The sequence below is a fragment of the Rutilus rutilus genome (assembly GCF_951802725.1).
Source record: "Rutilus rutilus genome assembly, chromosome: 8".
Classification (NCBI taxonomy): Eukaryota; Metazoa; Chordata; class Actinopteri; order Cypriniformes; family Leuciscidae; genus Rutilus; species Rutilus rutilus.
The window spans coordinates 14,473,439-14,493,468 of NC_140222.1; the positions used below are offsets into that span (position 1 = coordinate 14,473,439).

Below are 20,030 nucleotides of genomic sequence, written 5' to 3' on the forward strand. Positions count from 1 at the left end.
TTAACACACTTAATGTATTTAATTGGTCTACTTTAATGTCAACTAATTTTAATCAAATTTTTACAATGGCTTGTCTACAAAAAGTCCAAGGTTAAAGGCTAACGTTAGCAATCAAAATATTTTCGGGGGAAAAAGGCGAAAAAACATACATTAACGGCTCAAATTTTGTTACAAACTATCTTTACAAATATTAAATGGACTATTCATATGTTGGTGTATCGATGAGCTATAAAGTAGTTTGATTAAAAAAAGAAATCGAATGAGTATGATTCGCTAAATAAAATTGATGATACTCATGTTTCGGCTTAAGTTCTTCAAATATTTATCTGATCCAATTTGATAGGAGGCGCTGTCTCGAAAAACGAGGGGTCTGAGAATGCGGGACTCTGGGTGCGGGACTGTAGATGCAGGCTCCTAGTCTGCAGCTTCATACTACTCGACCTCAGAGGGAACCAGCTAACCATGCCCCAGAGAGATGGGTCTCAGATGCACACCCCCTCTCCACTGGGCTCTGCCTACTTTTCCAGCATTATTCAGATATTGCCAGTGGGTGGAGTCAGGCTCTGACCAGGGGTTTAGTTACCCTTTAATATGCCATAAATGGTAGCGTTTGTTCTTTGCACAGGACACCGGTTGTTACTTCCTGATATTATGTGTATAAATATTACCCCTCTTCACTCAATAGATATGAGTATGTAACTGTATTGCACAGGCTCTGGCTCTTCACAAAATCTGCTAAAGGCAACAATTTGAAAACCAAGGTGAGTTTTTGGAACAGAAACTTTCTGTATAAATGTTCTACCTGAAGTATTTTTGAGCTTTGTCTTTTAAATGCATTGAGAATCGCAGTGTGCAGCGTATGAGTGCATGCAGACATTTAACTTTTCCTGCTTATTAATTTCAGGTTCATCATGGCAATGCTGAAAAGTTGTCTGCTTCTTTTCATCATCTTCTCCATGGGGAATACAGAAGGTAACCAATACATTTATTTTGTAAAAACCTAAACATTTTGGAAATATGAAATATTCTATTGACTAATAATTCCATGGTTATTAAGGAGTTTACAGTGTATAAAGTACACATATTTTCAGCAAATAATCACACAAACATAAAATAAGCTACATAAATGAAAAATAAAAACAAATTCTTTGCAGTGACAAGAGATGCCATTACAAGAGATGTTAATGGACTGGATGGACTGGATGGACTGGATGTTGATTTAGCCAGAAAATGCCCCGCTACATGGATAAAATTTGGACTCCGATGCTACAAGTACTTTTCTCATCCGGCTAAATGGATCACAGCAGAGGTAATGTGTACAACAAGATGATTTGGTCGAACTTAATATTAGGTGTCTTAAACTACATCTTAAAAGACAGATGTAAAGATATGTACAGTATGTACACAATAAGTGCATATCAAATTATTAATTTAAACTGATACAAATTATTCTCTGGTGAAGTAAATACTACAGAAAAAACAAACAAATGTAATTTCTACATGGAAAAGCTAGTTCAGGCAAGAATAAAAAAAACAAATTAAAGTCTATATAAGTACTTAATTCAAGCACGTGGAAATTAAACCGTTGATATCAATGATATAAAATTAAGTAAAACCTACTCAACTTTTATAATACTGGCGTTACCATCATGCACTTGGGCATGAATAATTAATAAGGTTTATTTTCACTGTTTTTCAGCTGCATTTACTGCATTTTATCATTGTTTTTGTTGTTAGGTTTAAAACTTGCCGTTTTGTGACATCTGGATAAATTTTCCACGCAAAATAACACAGTCATACTCAAAAACGATCTATCGAATGTTACCGTCATTGTGTGCCAAGTATTGAGGTCTTTGTGTTCATGTAGTTTGTTACTTTTATTTACTTAGATAAAGTATGGAATTTGTATAATATTTATTGTACTATTTATTTAGATATTTCTAAGTAAAGCATACACTTTAAATGTGTGGTTTAATTCAGTGTTATTTTGTTGAGTAAAAAGTTAATTTTGTTACATTTACTGAAGTTAGTTAAGTAGATGTTACTTTATTCTATATGTGAAATGAAATAAATTAAATATTATTAAGTAATTTTACTTAATTACTTCAATTAAATGTAAAATGAATGTGAAGTTCAATAGTAAGTAGATTTTACTTGATAACAGGCAAGTTGTACAGAGCAGTAGCAGTAAAATTTACTTAACTTTACTTAATAAAGTATGAATGCAAATTGTTACGAGGATTTTATCAACAGATCAATTAGAACAGACTTTGTTTGCAAATGTCTAAAATGTTGTCACTTTTGCTTTATGCTACAAAACATTTGATTTTGTATATTGACAATAAAAAAAAAATTCTGTCTCTTTAGAGAAACTGTCAAAGTCTTGGAGGGAACCTCGCATCTGTGCGTAAAAAACTGGAAAATGATTTCCTGCTGAGTCTGGTGCCTTCTTCCAGACGTACTTGGATTGGTGCTCATAGTGCTGTAGTAAGTTCAGATGTGTGTCCTACACTCTAAAAGAACACTGGGTTAAAAACAACCCAATTTAGGGCTGGGTAAATAAAGGACAGAACTCATGCTGGGTTCATTTTACAGCTAATTGGGTTGTTTATTTAACCCAGCATAATGGGTTGATTAAGACATCAGAGTTGATTCTTTTTTATTATTATTTCTTTCCTTCATACATGAATGAACGTCTATGGATTAACTTAAATCCTATAAACGTTTTTAAAACACTCGATACATGGCTTGCATGATAATTTCCTTCATTTTCAATCATATTTTACAGTACAGTATATTTTATATACTTTTTTATACATATTGACAACATTTAAGCTCGTTTAAGAAATATTAGAAGTAAAAATTAAACATTTATAAGTATTTCAAGTGTAATCGACAAGTCTCTTTTTTCCCGTTTCCACCGTAAACGGCGCTGGATCTCGAACAGGTGTTGTGCCGAATTTCAACCCCCCCAAATTATTTCCCCCCTTTAGGATTAGTTGTGGGGTAGGGGTTGGGATTAGGGGTGGGGTTAGGATTAGGCAATCAGGTACTGACTTCAACGAGGGCAGTGATAATTTGGCAGGGGGTCGAAACTTGTGTCATGTTCAGCGGGAGAACTTTAGACCGCCGCCCTGCGTTTCACTCGTAGCCGAAATATTCTTTGACTGACTACATAACGTCTATAAACAATCAGTGCACAGTTCTGAGAACATATTTTAATATCATAGCCTACGCATTTATGTTCTGTATATTTTTGAATAAAATTTTATGCAAGGCATCAGACGTTTCCATCAGCCGAAAAGACTGACGCAAATCATGCGACACTAGTGTAAAAGGTGACTCACGTCGCGCCTCTGTATGTTGCTTTGCATAAAATGTAAACAATATACAGCACAATAACAAATTTAAAGATAAAATTAAATGTACACAAACCTGTACTTTACAGAAGACATAGGCCTACACCATTTTGACGGTGCTGTGCTCTCTCCTGAAGAGACCTATGGCAAAAGCCTGTGATAAATAACACACTCCCTGGTTTGTTACGTCTGACCCAAGCTCTGGGTAGCACAAGAAAACTACCAACATACTGAAAAAATAACCCAACATTTTTTGTAAATAGAGTGTAAAGAGACCTATTTGTTTGTCTAAAAAATAAAAGTTCTGCTTTAAACAGTAAAGGCAAAGTTTCTAATGAAGATGATTTTACTTCAAATCTGACCTTAATTGGCTTCTTCCTGAAGTCTGACAACTGTAGTGCACTCTTTGTATTCACTCTCTTCACTCTTTAGGATGGACATTGGATGTGGAGTGACGGAACTGTGTTTCTGTATACCCACTGGTGCGCTGGAGAACCTAACAATTACAAGGGTATCGAGAAATGTTTGGAGATCAACTTTACCTGTAAGAATGCAGTCTGTTTTTTAATACTTTCAATTATAATTTACAATCCTACAATTTTACATCATACAGTAACATGAAATCACTCAATTTGGATATTACAAAGTGCCTTAAATTAAATATTCCATTTAATTTTGATTCTAACACCACTATAATGATCAGAATAACTGATTTCATTATTTCACCTTACAGCTAAACGTTGCTGGAACGATACGATCTGTTCAGGCTCAAGGCCCTATATTTGTGTTAAGAACCAGCGAGACCATCATGCTCCACAGTTACTTTGATTGAACTACATTTATCTGACATTATATTGTCAAAAATGTTATTCTGAAATCAACTATCTTCTAAACTTTAATCTCTTTTCAGTATCTTCTCTGAAACATTCCTCAAATTAATAAAAGCATTGAAAAAGCAAACTGTGCATTGTGGATAATAATGTATGTCAAAATATAAGTATATTGTGTTACAAGGTTTGAGGAAATAGTTATTAAAATGGCATTAAATGATGTCATCATCAGGGGCGGGGTTTAAGCATGCTGTAACTGCACACATGTTTCATAATTGGCAAAGAAGACATTTGCATGTTTGTTTCCTGGATTATAAGCAAATATAGAACTCATCCAGGGCCCTTTTTGTTTTCTGTCTTATAAAATATTGCATTATTTTGGTGTGACACCTCTGCAAACAAATCAGAGATTAAGTGAACTATAATAATAATAATAATAATTCGTTACATTTATATAGCGCTTTTCTAGGTACTCAAAGCGCTTAATGTTTGAACGAATCAAACTGAATCACAAACCATTTCAGACCATTTTCTAAACCTGTTTAGTTAGATCAATAGTGATTCGCTCACTATTCTGGCATTGCTAGTTCTGATTCTAAACAGCTGATAGAAAACACAAAGGAATATTCTCGGGTCGAAAGTAATCTACAATATCAGAAAATGATTTATCAGCAATATTTTACTGGGGCACAGTGTATTTCAAAAAGGGTCCAGTGATGCCCACAGATCTATATGGTGTAAGACTGAAAATACTGGTTGAGGCCTGGTCTATGAGACAAAAGGTCCCTGCTGGCTAATTAACATTCGATCTCCCCCATACAACCTCACTTCCTCTCAGAAACAACTAAGAACTCACACAAGAACATGGTTTAATGTGAATGTTTATCATTGACTCTTATGTTTTTGGTGTCATTTGAAATGTCTCAAAGTGAGTGGTACAGATATATCATATCCAGATAGATAAAATAAAAGGAAATAAGGTTTAGAGAAGTTTAGAGAAAACTGGTTCAGAGATAAGGCCAGATAAGGCAACCCCCCTTTTGTTGAACAGAAGCCATTTGAGGGTGGTCTCCCCCATCCCCCATGTCACCTGGTCAAAGAGGATAAAGGAAGGTGTTTTCGCTCTCTCTGGCCTCTTCTTTGCTGGACATGATTTGAATAGGTCAGCAATAGGCGGCCCACGGGCCAAAACTGGCCCGCCAGCAATATTTTCTGGCCCGCCGGATTATTTTGGAAGTCCGTTTTTTTTTTTTTTTTTTTTTATCAGCCTATTTTTATTTTACAATAACGGTTTACAAATAGGCCCTGTGTATCATTCGTTACTTATTATTTATTCGGGTATAACACACTGATAAATAATATGTATTACCTGATAAAAAATATTTGCACTAAATGCTGCACAAAACTCTTCCACTACTTGAGAAAAGCTGTACCCGCGCGGCGATTTCACGGCCGCATACTGTGTGAAACACGCATAAGGAATCGTGCGGCGCGGGATTAAATTTTAAATTATAAAGACAGTAGCGGTCGGAACTCTGTTATACCTATATACTTTGGATGGAGCGGGCGGTCTGACTGACAATAGCCCACTCCCGGCATTTTTTGACAGCGTATCCGCACTTCATTCTGACCACCTGTAGGCTCCTAGCTCGGAGGAGCTGTTTGGTACTGAAACCATTGTGTCAACAACATTCTTTTTTTGCAAGGCAGTTTGAAATAGTTTGGCAGAAAATAGCCTACTTCATTTGTCAGTAGGGCAATATGGTTTTCGTTTATTTGACTTAGAAATTTGAGTGATAGGCTTTGTCCTATATTTAATTTATGTTATTTATATTTCATTAATTTTTTCTGCGACATTTTTTTCTCTGCTGACAGTAGCCTAGCCTAAGCCTACAATGTTAAAATAATATTTTATATTGACACGAACTCAATTTTTGTATAGCATTTATAACTGTTATAGGCTACTTAATCTCTCTCTTTCCGTTAGAGACATTTGAATGTGAGATTCTGGAAACGAGATCTAAATTTTGCGAACCCGTCAGGTCGGGAAATAAAGCGGGTGAACACAGAGTGTATTTTAAGCGTTGCTGAATAGAACCTTGTGGGAGCGGGACGAGAAAAAAAAAAAAAAACAGTCCCACGCAGACCTCCTTAAATCATAGGTGTGTATGTGTGTGTCCCGAATAAATAATAATAATAAAAAAGGAATAAAGTTTAAAAGTCGGACTGTAAGCAAATGAGGCATGATTGCTCTTCACACCTTTATTAAAATGGCTGTAATATGTTAACAAAATAGTTAGAACATTTTTGGGGCGCCTGACTCACCTGTACTTTTCTTTGTTTTTCTAACCCATTCTAGCAGCAAGCATCAAGTGCCATATATCATTTTAAACAGGAGAACCTAAAGTTTCCAGCTAGCTCATTTAAAGTCCCAGTTTTACATTTCTTTTGTCAGAGAATTTATGAAATTAACAGGATTTTAAGAAAAACGGCAGCAAAAATTTTTTTTTTTTGGTGTTTTCAGTGTGAACTCAAAACAGAACTTCCTGAAGTTTTGTTTTTTTTCTTTTAGAAAGTTAGACTTGGTTGTTTTAGACTTCCAGATGAAATTTTGTCTACATGTAACAATCCCTCAGCAAGTTATAGCCATTTATTATAATATTATTCTAGGCGTTTTTGAGTAAAAACAGGTGTATTACATTTACTGACAATGTAGATGTGTCCAAATAAGTTCAGGAAGTAAAGTAAATAGAAAAGTTGTTATATTACAACAGAACACTGAAGCAAACATTTTTCTTCAGAAAATTATATTATAATTTGACCATGAACAACAAATGCAAACAATATAACAAGTAGTGAAAACTGTGCAATATAAATACTAACAATACAATATACATTGTGTAAATGAACAAATGGTTCAAATAATCTTCATAAACTAAATACAAAAAGAAATAAACAGTGCAAATGAATAAATGGTTAATTGAGGGTAATATACTGAGTGCTAATGAACAAATAGTGCAAATAATCTTCACAAACTAACTACAAATAGATAAATAAACAGTGCAAATGATTCAAACAATCTTCTGAATCGGAAGGTTCCACCAGGTCTAACGACTCGTTTAAAAAAATCAATTCTAACACATCCTCCGATTTGTACTGCTGTTTTTTTTACATACTCATGCTCTTTCGTGTTTTATGCTCTTTCATGTTTTGCGCTCTTTCGTGTTTTGCGCTATGGTCAAAAACTTTGCATCCGTTAGTTTTCATGCGTAGTTTTCAATGCATTGCGTTTGTTAAAAATGTATAAAGAAACGTGATTGGTTGTTAAAATCACCAATCACTATGTTTGTTGGTTGAGTTGATGACCGTTTGGACAAATCTGGGCACGGGAGTGGGACTAAGCATCAACAATCGTTCCTGTTTGGCTCAGAGAAAGAAACCACATGTGTTTCCTTGACGAATCACTGCTGCAGATTTTGATGACGCAATCACCGGCACTACGGAGCCACTGAATGACCAATAGAGACACCCGTGATAACACGGGAAAGCTCAGAATCTCATCTTTACGGTGCATTTTAAAGCATACAGATTGGATTAGCGACTCAAAAGTTATTAAACATTTTACAACGATAGTTATTTTATGCCGCGGGCGGCTGTATCGGTCTTTAAGGGTTAAAAGGAATAGTCAAACATTCGCTCACTTTTAGTGAGGCACAGATATTATTAAAACCTTTCATTTATGGAGTCAGATGAAATAACGTGTAAATATATATGATTAATGTATTGCAAATTTAACCAACCAATACTTTGCATTAGTGAGGACAGAACACGTGATAACCTTCCCCGTGTATTGGCGAACCACCATTGGACCAATATATTGGGCCTTACAATGGTATCGCAAAATTTGAAAACAATGAAAATCATTTTATTTCAGCGATCTGCATCAAAGGCAGCAAATTGGTTTTGGTTTAGGCCTATTATTAGATTAAACTAGTTCCCTTTCGTTCGTGAACTCCTCCGTCTCGTCGGAGGAGTTTCCAACGAATTGGGATCACGCTAGGGAGACCAACTGTCTTCGAGTGAAATAAAACGAGCCAATAGACATTGGCATGCAAGATTTGCATCCCGCGGCCCGCCTACCAGCGCGGGTATAAAGCGGAAGCAAGCGCATACACAAACGCTTTCTGCTTCGGAGCCGACCGGTTGTGTCCTCTGAGTGTATGAGCGTTTTGGATTGTGTTTCCGTGAAGCTCAACGAGTCTGCTGTTTCAAGAAGTCTCTTTGTGTTTGTGTTACGGCGCGGCAGTGATCTTCGCGATCTCCCGGATCCCATCTGTCACTTCAGGCGAGCTGCTTTTTTCAAAGAGCTGTTGTCACAGCTGGTATTCGGTTGAGTGCACACAGCGGGCTTGCAGTTTCCCCGCTGTGTTGCCGCGTTTATCCCTGCGTGCTCCGGCACACTAGAAGAGTATTTTCTCTGAAAGAGCAACGCGAGTGAAGATCGCGTCCTTTTAAGGATGACGTTTCAGCCGTGTGTTTCTGGGTGCGGTCAATATCTGCCTCCGGCTGATGGTCACGATCGCTGTCTCACGTGTTTGGGCCTCGCGCACGCTGAGGCAGCGTTAGTGGATGAGTCATGTTCTCATTGCGGGAACATGACCATCGCGACATTGAGACTAAGACTGAGATCCCTCAGACGAGGGGGAGTCCCTTTGGCGATTCCCCGATCTAGTTCTTCTTCTGGTTCACTCCAGAAAAAGTCTACTTCGGCTAATCCCATGGGTAGTCTGAGGATTACTGTGAGGAATAACCCGCCGGGTGAAAGACCCCCACGGGCCCCTCAATCCTCAGTGTCGCTTCAACTGAGGCAGCTGGGTCATCTCGTGTGACTCCAGCTGTTTCTTTTGGAGCTCCACCGGAGGACCAGATGTCGATCGCGGCATCGGAGGGAGAGCAGTCATCTTCTGGGGATGATGATTCAGCTGCGCTGCCCCCTTCAGGTGTGGTAGCGTTGCCCGAGTCGGACCCGGAAATGGCTGCTATGCTTGCCCGGGCGGCCGCGAGTGTCGGCCTCGTGTGGAATCCTCCACCGTGTCCCGAACCCTCGCGGCTCGACGATTGGTATCTTGGCGCGGGCCGTGCTGGTTCTCAGCGCGCCGCTCCAGTGCCTTTCTTTCCGGAAGTGCATGAGGAGGTGACGAGGACGTGGAAGGCCCCTCTGGCGGCCCGACACAGGATGACTCCCTCCTCCTCCCTCACCACTCTTGATGGCGGAGCAGTGAAGGGATACGAGGGCATCCCCCCAGTGGAACGGTCTGTGGCGATGCATCTGTGTCCCAAGACCGCGTCCACCTGGCGGGGTAACCCCACGCTCCCCTCCCGCGCCTGTAGGTTCTCTTCCGGTCTGACCGGAAAGGCTTATAGTGCGTGTGGGGAAGCTGCTTCCGCCCTGTATGCCATGGCACTTCTCCAGGTTCACCAGGCGAAGGCGCTCAGTGACATGCAGGAGAGTGGTACTGATCCAGGGGTGCTCCAAGAGCTGCGTACGGCAACGGACCTTGCCCTACGGGCGACGAAAGTCACCACACGTTCCCTGGGTCGGGCGATGTCCACTCTCGTGGTCCAGGAACGACACCTGTGGCTCACCTTGGCTGATATGAAGGAGTCGGACAAGAGTAAGCTCTTGAACTCCCCCATATCCCAAGCTGTGCTCTTCGGCGACGCAGTGGAGGATTACGCCCAACAGTTCTCCGCCGCCCAGAAGCAGTCGGAGGTGATCAAGCACATCATGCCACGGAAGAGGGGTGCTGCTGCCCAGTCTTCACCGGCTCCGCCTCCGGCTGCTCGTCGCCGAGGGCGCCCTCCTGCCGCCGCCTCCGCCCCTGCTCAGCCTAGGCAGCAGCCTTCACCTAAGCCGCAGGGTGCCGGCCGCAAGAGAGCTGCCCAGCCTGCTCCCAGCGCCTCTAAACCTCCAGGCAAGAGGAGAGGGAAGAGACCCTGAGACAGGCGACCCAGGGGACATACCTGTTGCTCTTCGGGAGGGTGCCTCTGCACCACTCCTTCCCCGGAGGAGAGCCGGGTGGAGAATCTTTGGTTTCCCTTTGTTTCTGTTCCGCCGCTGGCCAGCAGACCAGCGGTACCTGGGTCACACACGGTCGAGACTGGTAGTTCAGGACGACGCTCAGTTGCCTCGCCACTCTCAGTCTCCCCCGTCCAAGAGGGCCAGGATGACAGTGCGCGCCGCAGTATTGCCTCGCCGCTCTCATTCCCCTCTTTCCAGTGCTCAGATGACAGTGATGCCGCCTCGGCCTCATCACTCTCATCTCCCACTGGGCAGGGAGGTGTGGATACTTGGACTCGATCCCCTCGGGCGTAGTTCCTCGTTTCCCCTCCCTCCTTCGCCTCGGGGCAACGAGCAGCCGAACGCCTCCGTGCCTTCCCTGTCAATTGCCCCCGCGTGGAAGCAGGTTGGTGTTGCATGTCACACCCAGACTCCACTTCCGGCCGCCCCAGGGCCTCCGGAGTCGAGTCCCTGCCTTCCACCTCGCTGCCCCACCCCGGGTACGCCGGTGGTCAGGGTTGGCTCACTGGTACGGTTCTTCAAAGCCTGGCTAGCGCTTCCCAGGCCGTCCCGGTGGCTCACCCGTACCATCCGGCTCGGCTATGCAATTCAGTTTGCTCGCCGGCCTCCCAGGTTCAGGGGCGTCCACTTTACCCGTGTGCGGTCAGAGGATGTCTTGCGGAAAGAGATCGACGTCCTGCTGGCGAGGGACGCGATCGTCCCTCCAGCCGAGATGAGGTCTGGGTTCTACAGCCCTTACTTCATTGTACCCAAGAAAGGCGGTGGGTTACGGCCAATCCTGGACCTGCGGGTTTTGAATCGGTCCCTTCACAAGCTCCCGTTCAAAATGCTTATGCAGAAACGCATCTTCGAGTACATCCGTCCCCGGGATTGGTTTGCAGCGATCGACCTGAAGGACGCGTACTTTCATGTCTCGATTTTTCCTCATCACAGACCGTTTCTTCGGTTTGTGTTCGAGGGTCGGGCATATCAGTACAAGGTCCTACCCTTCGGGCTGGCCCTGTCGCCCTGTGTCTTCACAAAAGTCGCGGAGGCTGCCATTGTTCCCATGAGAGAACGTGGCATTCGCATTCTCAACTATCTCGACGACTGGCTTATAATAGCTCACTCACGAGACCTGTTGTGCGAACACAGGGATATGGTGCTTCACCATCTCAGTCGGTTGGGACTTCAGGTCAACTGGGACAAGAGCAAACTCTGCCCCGTGCAGAGGATCTCTTATCTCGGTATGGAGCTGGACTCGGTCGGCCAGACTGCGCTCCTCACGGAGGAGCGCGTCCAGTCAGTGCTCAACCGCCTCAAGTCCTTTCAAGGCAGGTCAGCAGTCCTACTGAAACAATTTCAGAGGCTCCTGGGGCATATGGTAACGCCGCTCGGCTTGTTGCATATGAGACCGCTTCAGCGCTGGCTTCACGATCGAGTCCCGAGATGGGCGTGGCAGAGTGGCACATTCCGGGTGAACATCACCCCGCACTGTCGCCAAACCTTCAGTCCTTGGTCAGACCCTGCGTTTCTACGGGCCGGAGTGCCTCTAGTCCAGGTGTCCAGGCATGCTGTGGTCTTCACAGATGCCTCTGCCAACGGCTGGGGGGCCACGTACAATGGGTATGCAGTTTCGGGTCTGTGGACGGGGCCCCAACTGCATTGGCACATCAACTGCCTAGAGTTGCAAGCAGTACGCCTAGCTTTGTGTCGCCTCAAGGGGTTTCTCAAGCACAAGCACGTTCTGGTCCGTATGGACAGCACTGCGACCGTTGCGTACATCAATCATCAAGGTGGTCTACGCTCCCGTCGTATGTTGCGACTCGCCCGCCATCTCCTCCTTTGGAGTCAGAAGCATCTGAGGTCGCTTCGAGCCGTTCATATCCCTGGTGTGCTCAATCGTGCGGCCGACAAGCTTTCACGACAGCCGCCACTTCCGGGAGAATGGTGACTCCATCACCAGGTGGTCCAGCTGATTTGGGGAATCTTCGGAGTCACTCAGATAGATCTGTTTGCCTCTCCGGACACGACCCATTGCCAGTTGTTTTATTCCCTGACCGAAGGAACACTCGGCACGGATGCACTGGCGCACAGCTGGCCCCAGGGTCTTCGCAAAGATGCGTTTCCCCCAGTGAGCCTTCTCGCACAGACTCTGTGCAAAGTCAGGGAGGACGAGGAACAGGTCCTGCTAGTTGCGCCGTATTGGCCCAACCGGACTTGGTTTGCAGAACTCATGCTCCTCGCGACAGCCCCTCCTTGGCCCATTCCTCTGAGGAAAGACCTTCTCTCTCAGAGACGGGGCACTCTATGGCACCCGCGTCCAGACCTCTGGAAACTTCATGTCTGGTCCCTGGACGGGACGCGGAGGTTCTAGGTGGCCTACCACAGGCTGTGGTAGACACTATCACTTCCGCTAGAGCCCCCTCTACAAGGCGCCTCTATGCGTTGAAGTGGAACCTATTCGTCGATTGGTGCTCTTCCCGCCGGGAAGACCCCCGAACTTGCCTGATCAGTGCTGTGCTTTCCTTCCTGCAAGATGGGTTGGAGCGAAGGCTGTCTCCCTCCACCCTCAAAGTATATGTTGCCGCAATAGCCGCACATCACGATGCAGTAGAAGGTAAGTCCTTGGGAAAGCATGACCTGGTCCTCAGGTTCCTCAGGGGTGCTAGGAGATTGAATCCTCCTCGTAATCAGCACCCCGTACCCTCTTGGGATCTGACTTTAGTGCTCAGAGCACTCCAGAATCCACCCTTTGAGCCCTTGCAAGCAGTTGATTTAAATATTATGTCAATGAAGACAGCTCTCCTGCTCGCTTTGGCATCCATCAAGAGGGTAGGGGACCTGCAGGCATTTTCGGTCGACGAATCGTGCATAGAGTTCGCGCCGGACTTTTCTCACGTTGTTCTGAGACCCCGGCCCGGATATGTGCCCAAGGTTCCTACCACTCCGTTTAAAGATCAGGTAGTGAACCTGCAAGCGCTGCCCCCGGAGGAGGCAGACACAGCCCTGGCTTTGCTCTGTCCTGTTCATGCTCTGCGCTGTTACATTGACAGGACTCAAAGCTTTAGGACCTCAGACCAGCTCTTTGTCTGTTACGGAGGCCAGCAGAAGGGGAAGGCTGTCTCCAAGCAGAGGTTAGCCCACTGGCTAGTGGATGCTATAGTCTGGGCTTATGAGTCCCAGGACGTGCCTTGTCCACCTAGGTTGAGGGCACACTCTACTAGGAGTGTTGCCTCCTCCTGGGCTTTGGCTCAAGGCGCCTCGCTGACAGATATTTGTAGAGCTGCGGGCTGGGCGACACCCAACACGTTCGCTAGGTTTTATAGCCTCCGTGTAGAACCGGTTTCCTCCCGTGTACTCGCTTCGGCCAGTAGCGCGAGGAATTAGGTTAGTGTCGGCTTGCTACGCCATTCTCGCCCCAAGGGCCAGATACGTGCGTTATTCTGCTCCGTTGGTTACCCAACAAACGGCTAACCTCGTGAGTTCCTCCGTTTCCCCCTCCGGCGACAGGCGAGGCGGATCGCCGTCGCCAGGCCTGTTCCTCTCTGTTGAGCTGAGTTCAGGCTGGGTCCTATGTTGTGGTCCCTACAGCGACCCCATAGGTGTCTTTCCACGTTAGGTTACCCTCCGGGTTAGCCAGTGTCTTCCCCTTGACAGACTCTGTCTGTCGTCTCTGCTGAGTACGCTCCCACCCTCCGGGCTGGGACTACCTCAGAGACTGCCATGTGTTCACTACCCTACGGGCTAGTGCACATGTGTATTCCTAGTGCCTCCCTTCGGGCAGGTTATGGGCTCCGCAGCGTTCCCTTCTACATCTTGGGCACGCTTTCCCAGTGTTATCCAATGTCCACTGAGCGGGTCTTGCGGAACAGCAGTGTGACTCTTCCCAGCTAAGCTTCCGCACATAAGAGATAAGTTTCAAGAAACTGCTGCTGAAGCTTAGGCAGGGCGCTGGAAGGGGCCAGCATCATGGCGTTTTATTAGGGATCCCAATTCGTTGGAAACTCCTCCGACGAGACGTAGGAGTTCCCGAACGAAAGGGAACGTCTCGGTTACGTATGGTAACCCTCGTTCCCTGAGTAGGGAACGGAGACGTCTCGTCCCGTCGCCATGCTGCTGTACCTTCGCGGAGGACTGGACACCGTTCGGCTCCTCAGCGAAAAGCGTTTGTGTATGCGCTTGCTTCCGCTTTATACTCGTGCTGGTAGGCGGGCCGCGGGATGCAAATCTTGCATGCCAATGTCTATTGGCTCGTTTTATTTCACTCGAAGACAGTTGGTCTCCCTAGCGTGATCCCAATTCGTTGGAAACTCCTCCGACGAGACGTCTCCGTTCCCTACTCAGGGAACGAGGGTTACCATACGTAACCGAAATGTTTTAATAACATACTTAATTTTATTTGTAAATTGGTCATCAGTTAATTTACATTTGCACAATTATTTCGCCAATTTATTATCTTGGAAATGTGGGCGATTTCAGTGAGCAAACATACTCATGGGGCCCTATCTTGCACCCAGCGCAATTGACTTTGTACACAGACGCATGTTTCATTCCTATTTCGCTTTTCCCTCCACAGAAGCACGTCGCTAAACTAGGGAATGAGCTTGCGCTCCCTGGGCGGTTCAACGCAAAAAAGGAGGCGTGTTCCGGCGCAAACAATCCCTGGTGCTATTTTACTGTTCCATAAAACAATTGCGCCACTGGCAAGAAAAAACCTAGTCTAAAGTCAGTGGCGCGTTGCGCGTTGTTCATTATGCTATTTTAAGGGCGCATGCTTGACCATAATGTATAGCGTGCACAACGCGCATACACTTTGATTCTCTAATCTACACAGAAGCAGCAGTTTTCATTTTTGCAAATCATATTATTACAAACGATAGATAGATAGATAGATAGATAGATAGATAGATAATTTATTATAAAAGCATACATCTAGCTTACACATTTACCCACATTATTATATGCCTGTTTAACCTAAGTTAATTTGGGTGTGTTTCTCCATGCCTAATGTCACTTCTCTCTCTTTTACGGCCGTGACGAGAGCGTTGCTCTCCTCGGCTGTGAACCGCTCCTGGCGCGCGCCTGGCAAATCCGCCGTTATAATAGCAATACGCCAAGGAAAAAGCGCGTCTGCTCTTAAAGGGAATGTGAGATGATGCTCTGATTGGTTTATTTCACGTTACGCCCAAACCACACCTATGAATAATGAAGCTACTTCAGACCAACCCCTTTTAGATTTGCGCCGGGCGCAAGAGTCATTTATCCCGCCGGGAAATTAGCAACAGCGCCAAGACCCGCCCACAAAGTTACTTGCGCTTTGACACTTGCGTTTCAGATCGTTAAAGTAGGGTCCATGCAGTGATCCTGCAGTTAAGCAGTGTGACACTCTCAGGGTCATATTCTTAAAGGTCATATCATTTTTCTGTCAGTGTCTGGGTAATTTTAAAAATAAATGCAATGAATGACTTACAATTTATGATTTATGTTTGATAGTTTATTTATTTTAATTTTTTTACATTTATTTTGTTTTCATCAGTATGGACGAGAAACTAACTAAACGCTGCAAACAATCTTGATTTTTTTTTTTCAGTAGCATAACAGTGGTCCTGTCCATAAAACATAAAGGTAGAAATGTGTAGAATGAGATCAAGATCATAATCAAATAGAAAATCTCACCTTAAGTTTCCTTGATAGTGGTAAAGTCCAGATGCAGTGATGAGGACAGCTCAAGATATCCACTCCTGCTCCAGTTCTGTAGGATGATGACGAGTCAGGGAACAAAACACAGGTGTGGGTGAAGAAGTGTTGATCCTACAAATAATACAAACCACTTGTTTTTAATCTTTTTTTTTTTAGATTAATTAATATCCCTAATTAGCAAATATGTAGTTAGAGCAGTGTCCAGGAGGATTCGAGTAGGATACCTGTTTAGTAGGCTATAGGGTTGTTTACTAGTCAAAGTGCCCACATCTGTGTGCTTTTCTCAGTCTCTGTGATCTTCTGGTTTGATGTCTCGGTTCCCTCCTTCAATGTGCGTCTGAGAGACTTTTCACCTGATTCATCATCATCTTCATTCAGGTGAAATCTGCTCACTTAAAATTAAAGCACGTCACCTCAACACCACACATTATTTTAGGAATCACTCTTGAATGGAGCACAGGACTGAAACGTACTACTAACGTAACTTCAGTTCTCTCTAGAAGAGGGAACGAGTACTGCGTAAGTGTCTTACGCTATGGGGAAATCTCTTTTCTGCGAGATACTGAAGCCAAAAATTATCCTTTAATTTTGAAATAATGTAAAACGCGTTGCGGCAGCATGCAGGTATAGGCAAGACGGCTCTCGTGCCTATTGGCTGCCCTGCGGCAACTGCAGCAGCCTATCGAGAGAGGCCCCCGTGATGTCAGATCCAATGGGAGCGCTTCACGCCCACTACGTCAAGTCCCGCCAAAACTCACGTGGCGTGGGCCTAATAAATATGGCTTGATAGGCTGATACACTGGTTTTCATCGCCAAAGCGAACCAGAGCTTGTTGCATGCACGGCAAAGATACACAGTACTCGTTCCCTCTTCTAGAGAGAACCGAGGTTACGTTAGTAACCAAGTACGTTCTCTCACGAGAGGTCTCTTGTACTGCGTAAGTATCTTACGCTATGGGGAACACAGTGTAAAACGCCGTGCGTGCTGAGATCCAACACCAGGGCCTGGGGCTCATATAGTGCAAAATCATAAGGTACTCACAGAGAGTACGGGAAGAGGGCTGAAAGCGTCATCCCTAAATGAATAGCAGCTGATAAGGGGCCATTTATATTGTTTCACACTGCTAGGGCGAGAAATCAGCCTGGACAGATGAATATAATGGGTTTTAAACACTGCCCATTCGAGATATTTGATCGATCTGCAAGTGTTGCTCAATCAGTTTCAGAATTCTGAGGCAATAGAGTCGGGGCAGGTAGATCTGATTTATTGGACCGAAAGTAGCTTAGCCTGCAAAGCGGGAACCTCTAGGTTATAAAACCTTATAAATGTAGACGGGGAGGCCCAGCCTGCCGCCATACAGATATCTTGCAAGGCAATCCCGCTATACCAAGCCCACGATGAGGCCATGCTTCTAGTGGAGTGTGCTTTGACACCTAATGGGCACTGCAAGCCCTTAGAAGTGTAAGTCAGTGCTATAGCATCAACTATCCACCTGGATAGGGTCTGTTTCGATGCAGCTAGTCCCTTAGAACGTCCGCTGAACAAAACGAAGAGCTGCTCCGTCTGTCTGAAGACGGTTGAGCGTGACACATAAGCTCTTAATGCCCTGACTGGGCAAAGGAAGCTGGCATTCTTCTCCTCATTACAGACCGGCAGAGCCGACAGAGAAATCACCTGAGCCCTGAACGGTGTGTTGAGGGACTTAGGAACATATCCGTGCTTTGGTTTGAGTATGACCTTCGAGTCATTTGGCCCAAATTCCATGCACGTTGCGCTTACTGAAAGCGCTTGCAAGTCCCCTACGCGTTTCACAGAAGCGAGAGCCAGAAGAAACGCTGTCTTGAAAGACAAGTGTTTGACTTCTATTGACTGTATTGGCTCGAATGGGGGGCCCCTTCATGGCTTCCAGAACCGTAGAAAGGTCCCAAACGGGAACTGAGGGGGGTCTGGGAGGATTTAACCTCTTAGCTCCTCTAAGGAAGCGGATGACCAGATCGTTTCTCCCCAGTGACTGGCCAAGCGTCGGTTTAGTGAACGCCGCTGTAGCCGACACATACACCTTGAGCGTGGAGGGGGCTCTACCCTGGTCCAGTAGCTCTTGTAGGAAGGAGAGAACCTCTGTCACTCCACAGTCTGTGGGTGATATACCACGAGCTGCGCACCAGCTAGAAAACACAGACCATTTCGGGTAGTAGAGCCGCCTCGTAGCGTGTATGTATGTGTGTGTCTAGCAGAGACAGCGCGCATCAGAGAGAGCTTAAAGTGATATTGATGTTGATCTCAGGTGGGGTTCGGGCAGAAAATTTGCAGACGTTTTCGGGCTGGGGCCGGATTAGGGCTTGAACACCATGGGCCAGGTCTCGGTTAGGGCTGGATTTTTTGCCCCGTGCAGGACTCTACGCAGTATGCTAACTGGAGCCGTTTACCTCCAGTCTTTGTGCTAAGCTAGGCTAGTGGTGGGTGCGTCAGACAGAGTTACAGCACGCACAGAGATGAAAAGGGTATGTATGGACTTATCTAACTCTGGGGGATACGGTGAATAAGCTAAAGTCCCAAAAAGTCGGCGTGTTCCTTTAAACGCATCATTAAACGTAAACTGTTGGGAGAAAATGTTATGTATTTCAATATATTGGATCCATGTATTCGGTCTTAGTGACAGGAGCCTAATAAACCTGCTGCCGCCCATGTCATTAATGTTAATCAAACAACAAAAGACAGAGAAAATCACTTACTGCTCTTGACTAATTTTAGTAGCTTTAATAGTCTTAAAAAGTCTTGAAGCTGAACTTCTGCTGATGAAACTGCAAACTATCTTCAGTAAATCTTTTTTACTGAAAACTTTTCAGTACTATTTTCTATTATTTCTTCTATTTTTTATAATTCTGACTCCGGGTCTTCTTTCAAACATCTGGTCCTTGGGTCCTAAACTGTTAACCCCTAACAATAGGAATTAAAAAAAAAAAGTTTTATTCTTATAGTGAAGACTATGCCGTTTTATTTGATCAAAATTACAAAACTGGTGTGCACAACCCAAACCCCCAGATTGGGCTCAGGTGCAGGACATCAAAGTAAAAAAAAAAAAAAAAAAAAAAAAAAGTGAAGCTTTTCCACACTGCAAGCTACTCCAGATAAATGTATTTAAAGCACGTTTCGACCCTCAGGTCTTCATTAGGTACAATGCAAATGTAGAGCAAAGTGAACTTTAAGTAGAAACAGGTAATCACCTAAATAGGGCCCACACACAAAAATGTGACCAATAATACAAGTAATTGTCAATAACTTGTACTAGCATGTCATGTCAGTGCCTAAATCCACCACTGACTTAATTAATACATTACCATATACCAGGGATAGACAACTCCGGTCCTGGAGGGCCACTGTCCTGCAAAGTTTAGCTCCAACCCTAATTAAACACAACTGAACAAGGCAATCAGTGTTTTCAGGATTACTAAATAGATACAGGCAGGTGAGTTTTTATCAGGACTGAAGCTAAACTCTGCAGGACAGTGGCCCTCCAGGACCGGAGTTGTCTATCCCTGCCATATACAAAGGCACGATCTATGAAAACCCCTCTCTTTCTCTTCCTTTCTGCCTTTCACCTCTAGCTCTTATTAGCAATTTTTTTTACTAAACCTGCCATTCCATTCTATGAATATTGATAAATGTTCTCTTTGTATGTTCTGTGTTTGTGTTTTCTTTCAGAGTGTTAAACAGGAGGATGAGGTGATATACGCAGGTGTCATCACCAGATGTTAATTACATTCGCTGTCAGGCTTTTTTTTCTCATTACTGATGCTCTTATCAATAAGGTTTTAATGCACACTATTATTGCAACAAAGCTGTTTAAGATTCAAAATCAGTGTTCATGCTTACATACGCTCTTACTGTTTTCTGAAAGGTGCATATGTGTGTGAGAAAGGTTTAATTAAAGCGGATTAATGATATCAGCCATTGTATGAAGGTTAAGAGCATTAAGAGCATGACACTTACACTACGTTTCATAATGCTGCAGTAAACCAAAGTGCATGTAAACTCTGAACATCAATGTTACTTATTCTAAAAAGGTTTTGTTTGTGT

General features: G+C 44.4%; 2 protein-coding genes across 7 annotated transcripts in view; one reads left to right on the forward strand and one right to left on the reverse strand.

Annotated features, from left to right (window-relative positions):
• l1td1 (LINE1 type transposase domain containing 1) overlaps positions 1-20,030 on the reverse strand; it is a 169,174-nt gene that overhangs the window by 19,508 nt on the left and 129,636 nt on the right. For 2 of the 6 annotated variants that reach the window (XR_014628221.1, XR_014628225.1), the window contains exon 4: positions 15,930-16,064. The gene's annotated coding sequence lies outside the window, so the exon portion shown is untranslated. Of the gene's footprint in view, positions 1-3,435; positions 3,856-15,929; positions 16,065-16,177; positions 16,346-20,030 lie in introns of all 6 variants that reach the window. The other 4 variants (XR_014628223.1, XM_084416421.1, XR_014628222.1 and 1 more) reach the window with 4 other exon arrangements.
• LOC311295186 (galactose-specific lectin nattectin-like) lies at positions 329-4,319 on the forward strand. Its single transcript, XM_084416431.1, has 6 exons — positions 329-761; positions 905-972; positions 1,155-1,309; positions 2,368-2,487; positions 3,792-3,903; positions 4,093-4,319. Exons 2-6 carry the CDS (start codon positions 912-914, stop codon positions 4,185-4,187), a joined length of 543 nt encoding a protein of 180 aa, XP_084272557.1. The 5' UTR covers positions 329-761; positions 905-911; the 3' UTR covers positions 4,188-4,319.

Bases quoted from the DNA above. Each gene is read 5' to 3' on its own strand.
- LOC311295186 (XM_084416431.1), top strand. From the start codon at position 912: ATGGCAATGCTGAAAAGTTGTCTGCTTCTTTTCATCATCTTCTCCATG. The intron at 2,488-3,791 runs GTAAGTTCAGAT...TTCACTCTTTAG, and splicing joins TTGGTGCTCATAGTGCTGTA to GATGGACATTGGATGTGGAG. The intron at 3,904-4,092 runs GTAAGAATGCAG...TTCACCTTACAG, and splicing joins TTTGGAGATCAACTTTACCT to CTAAACGTTGCTGGAACGAT.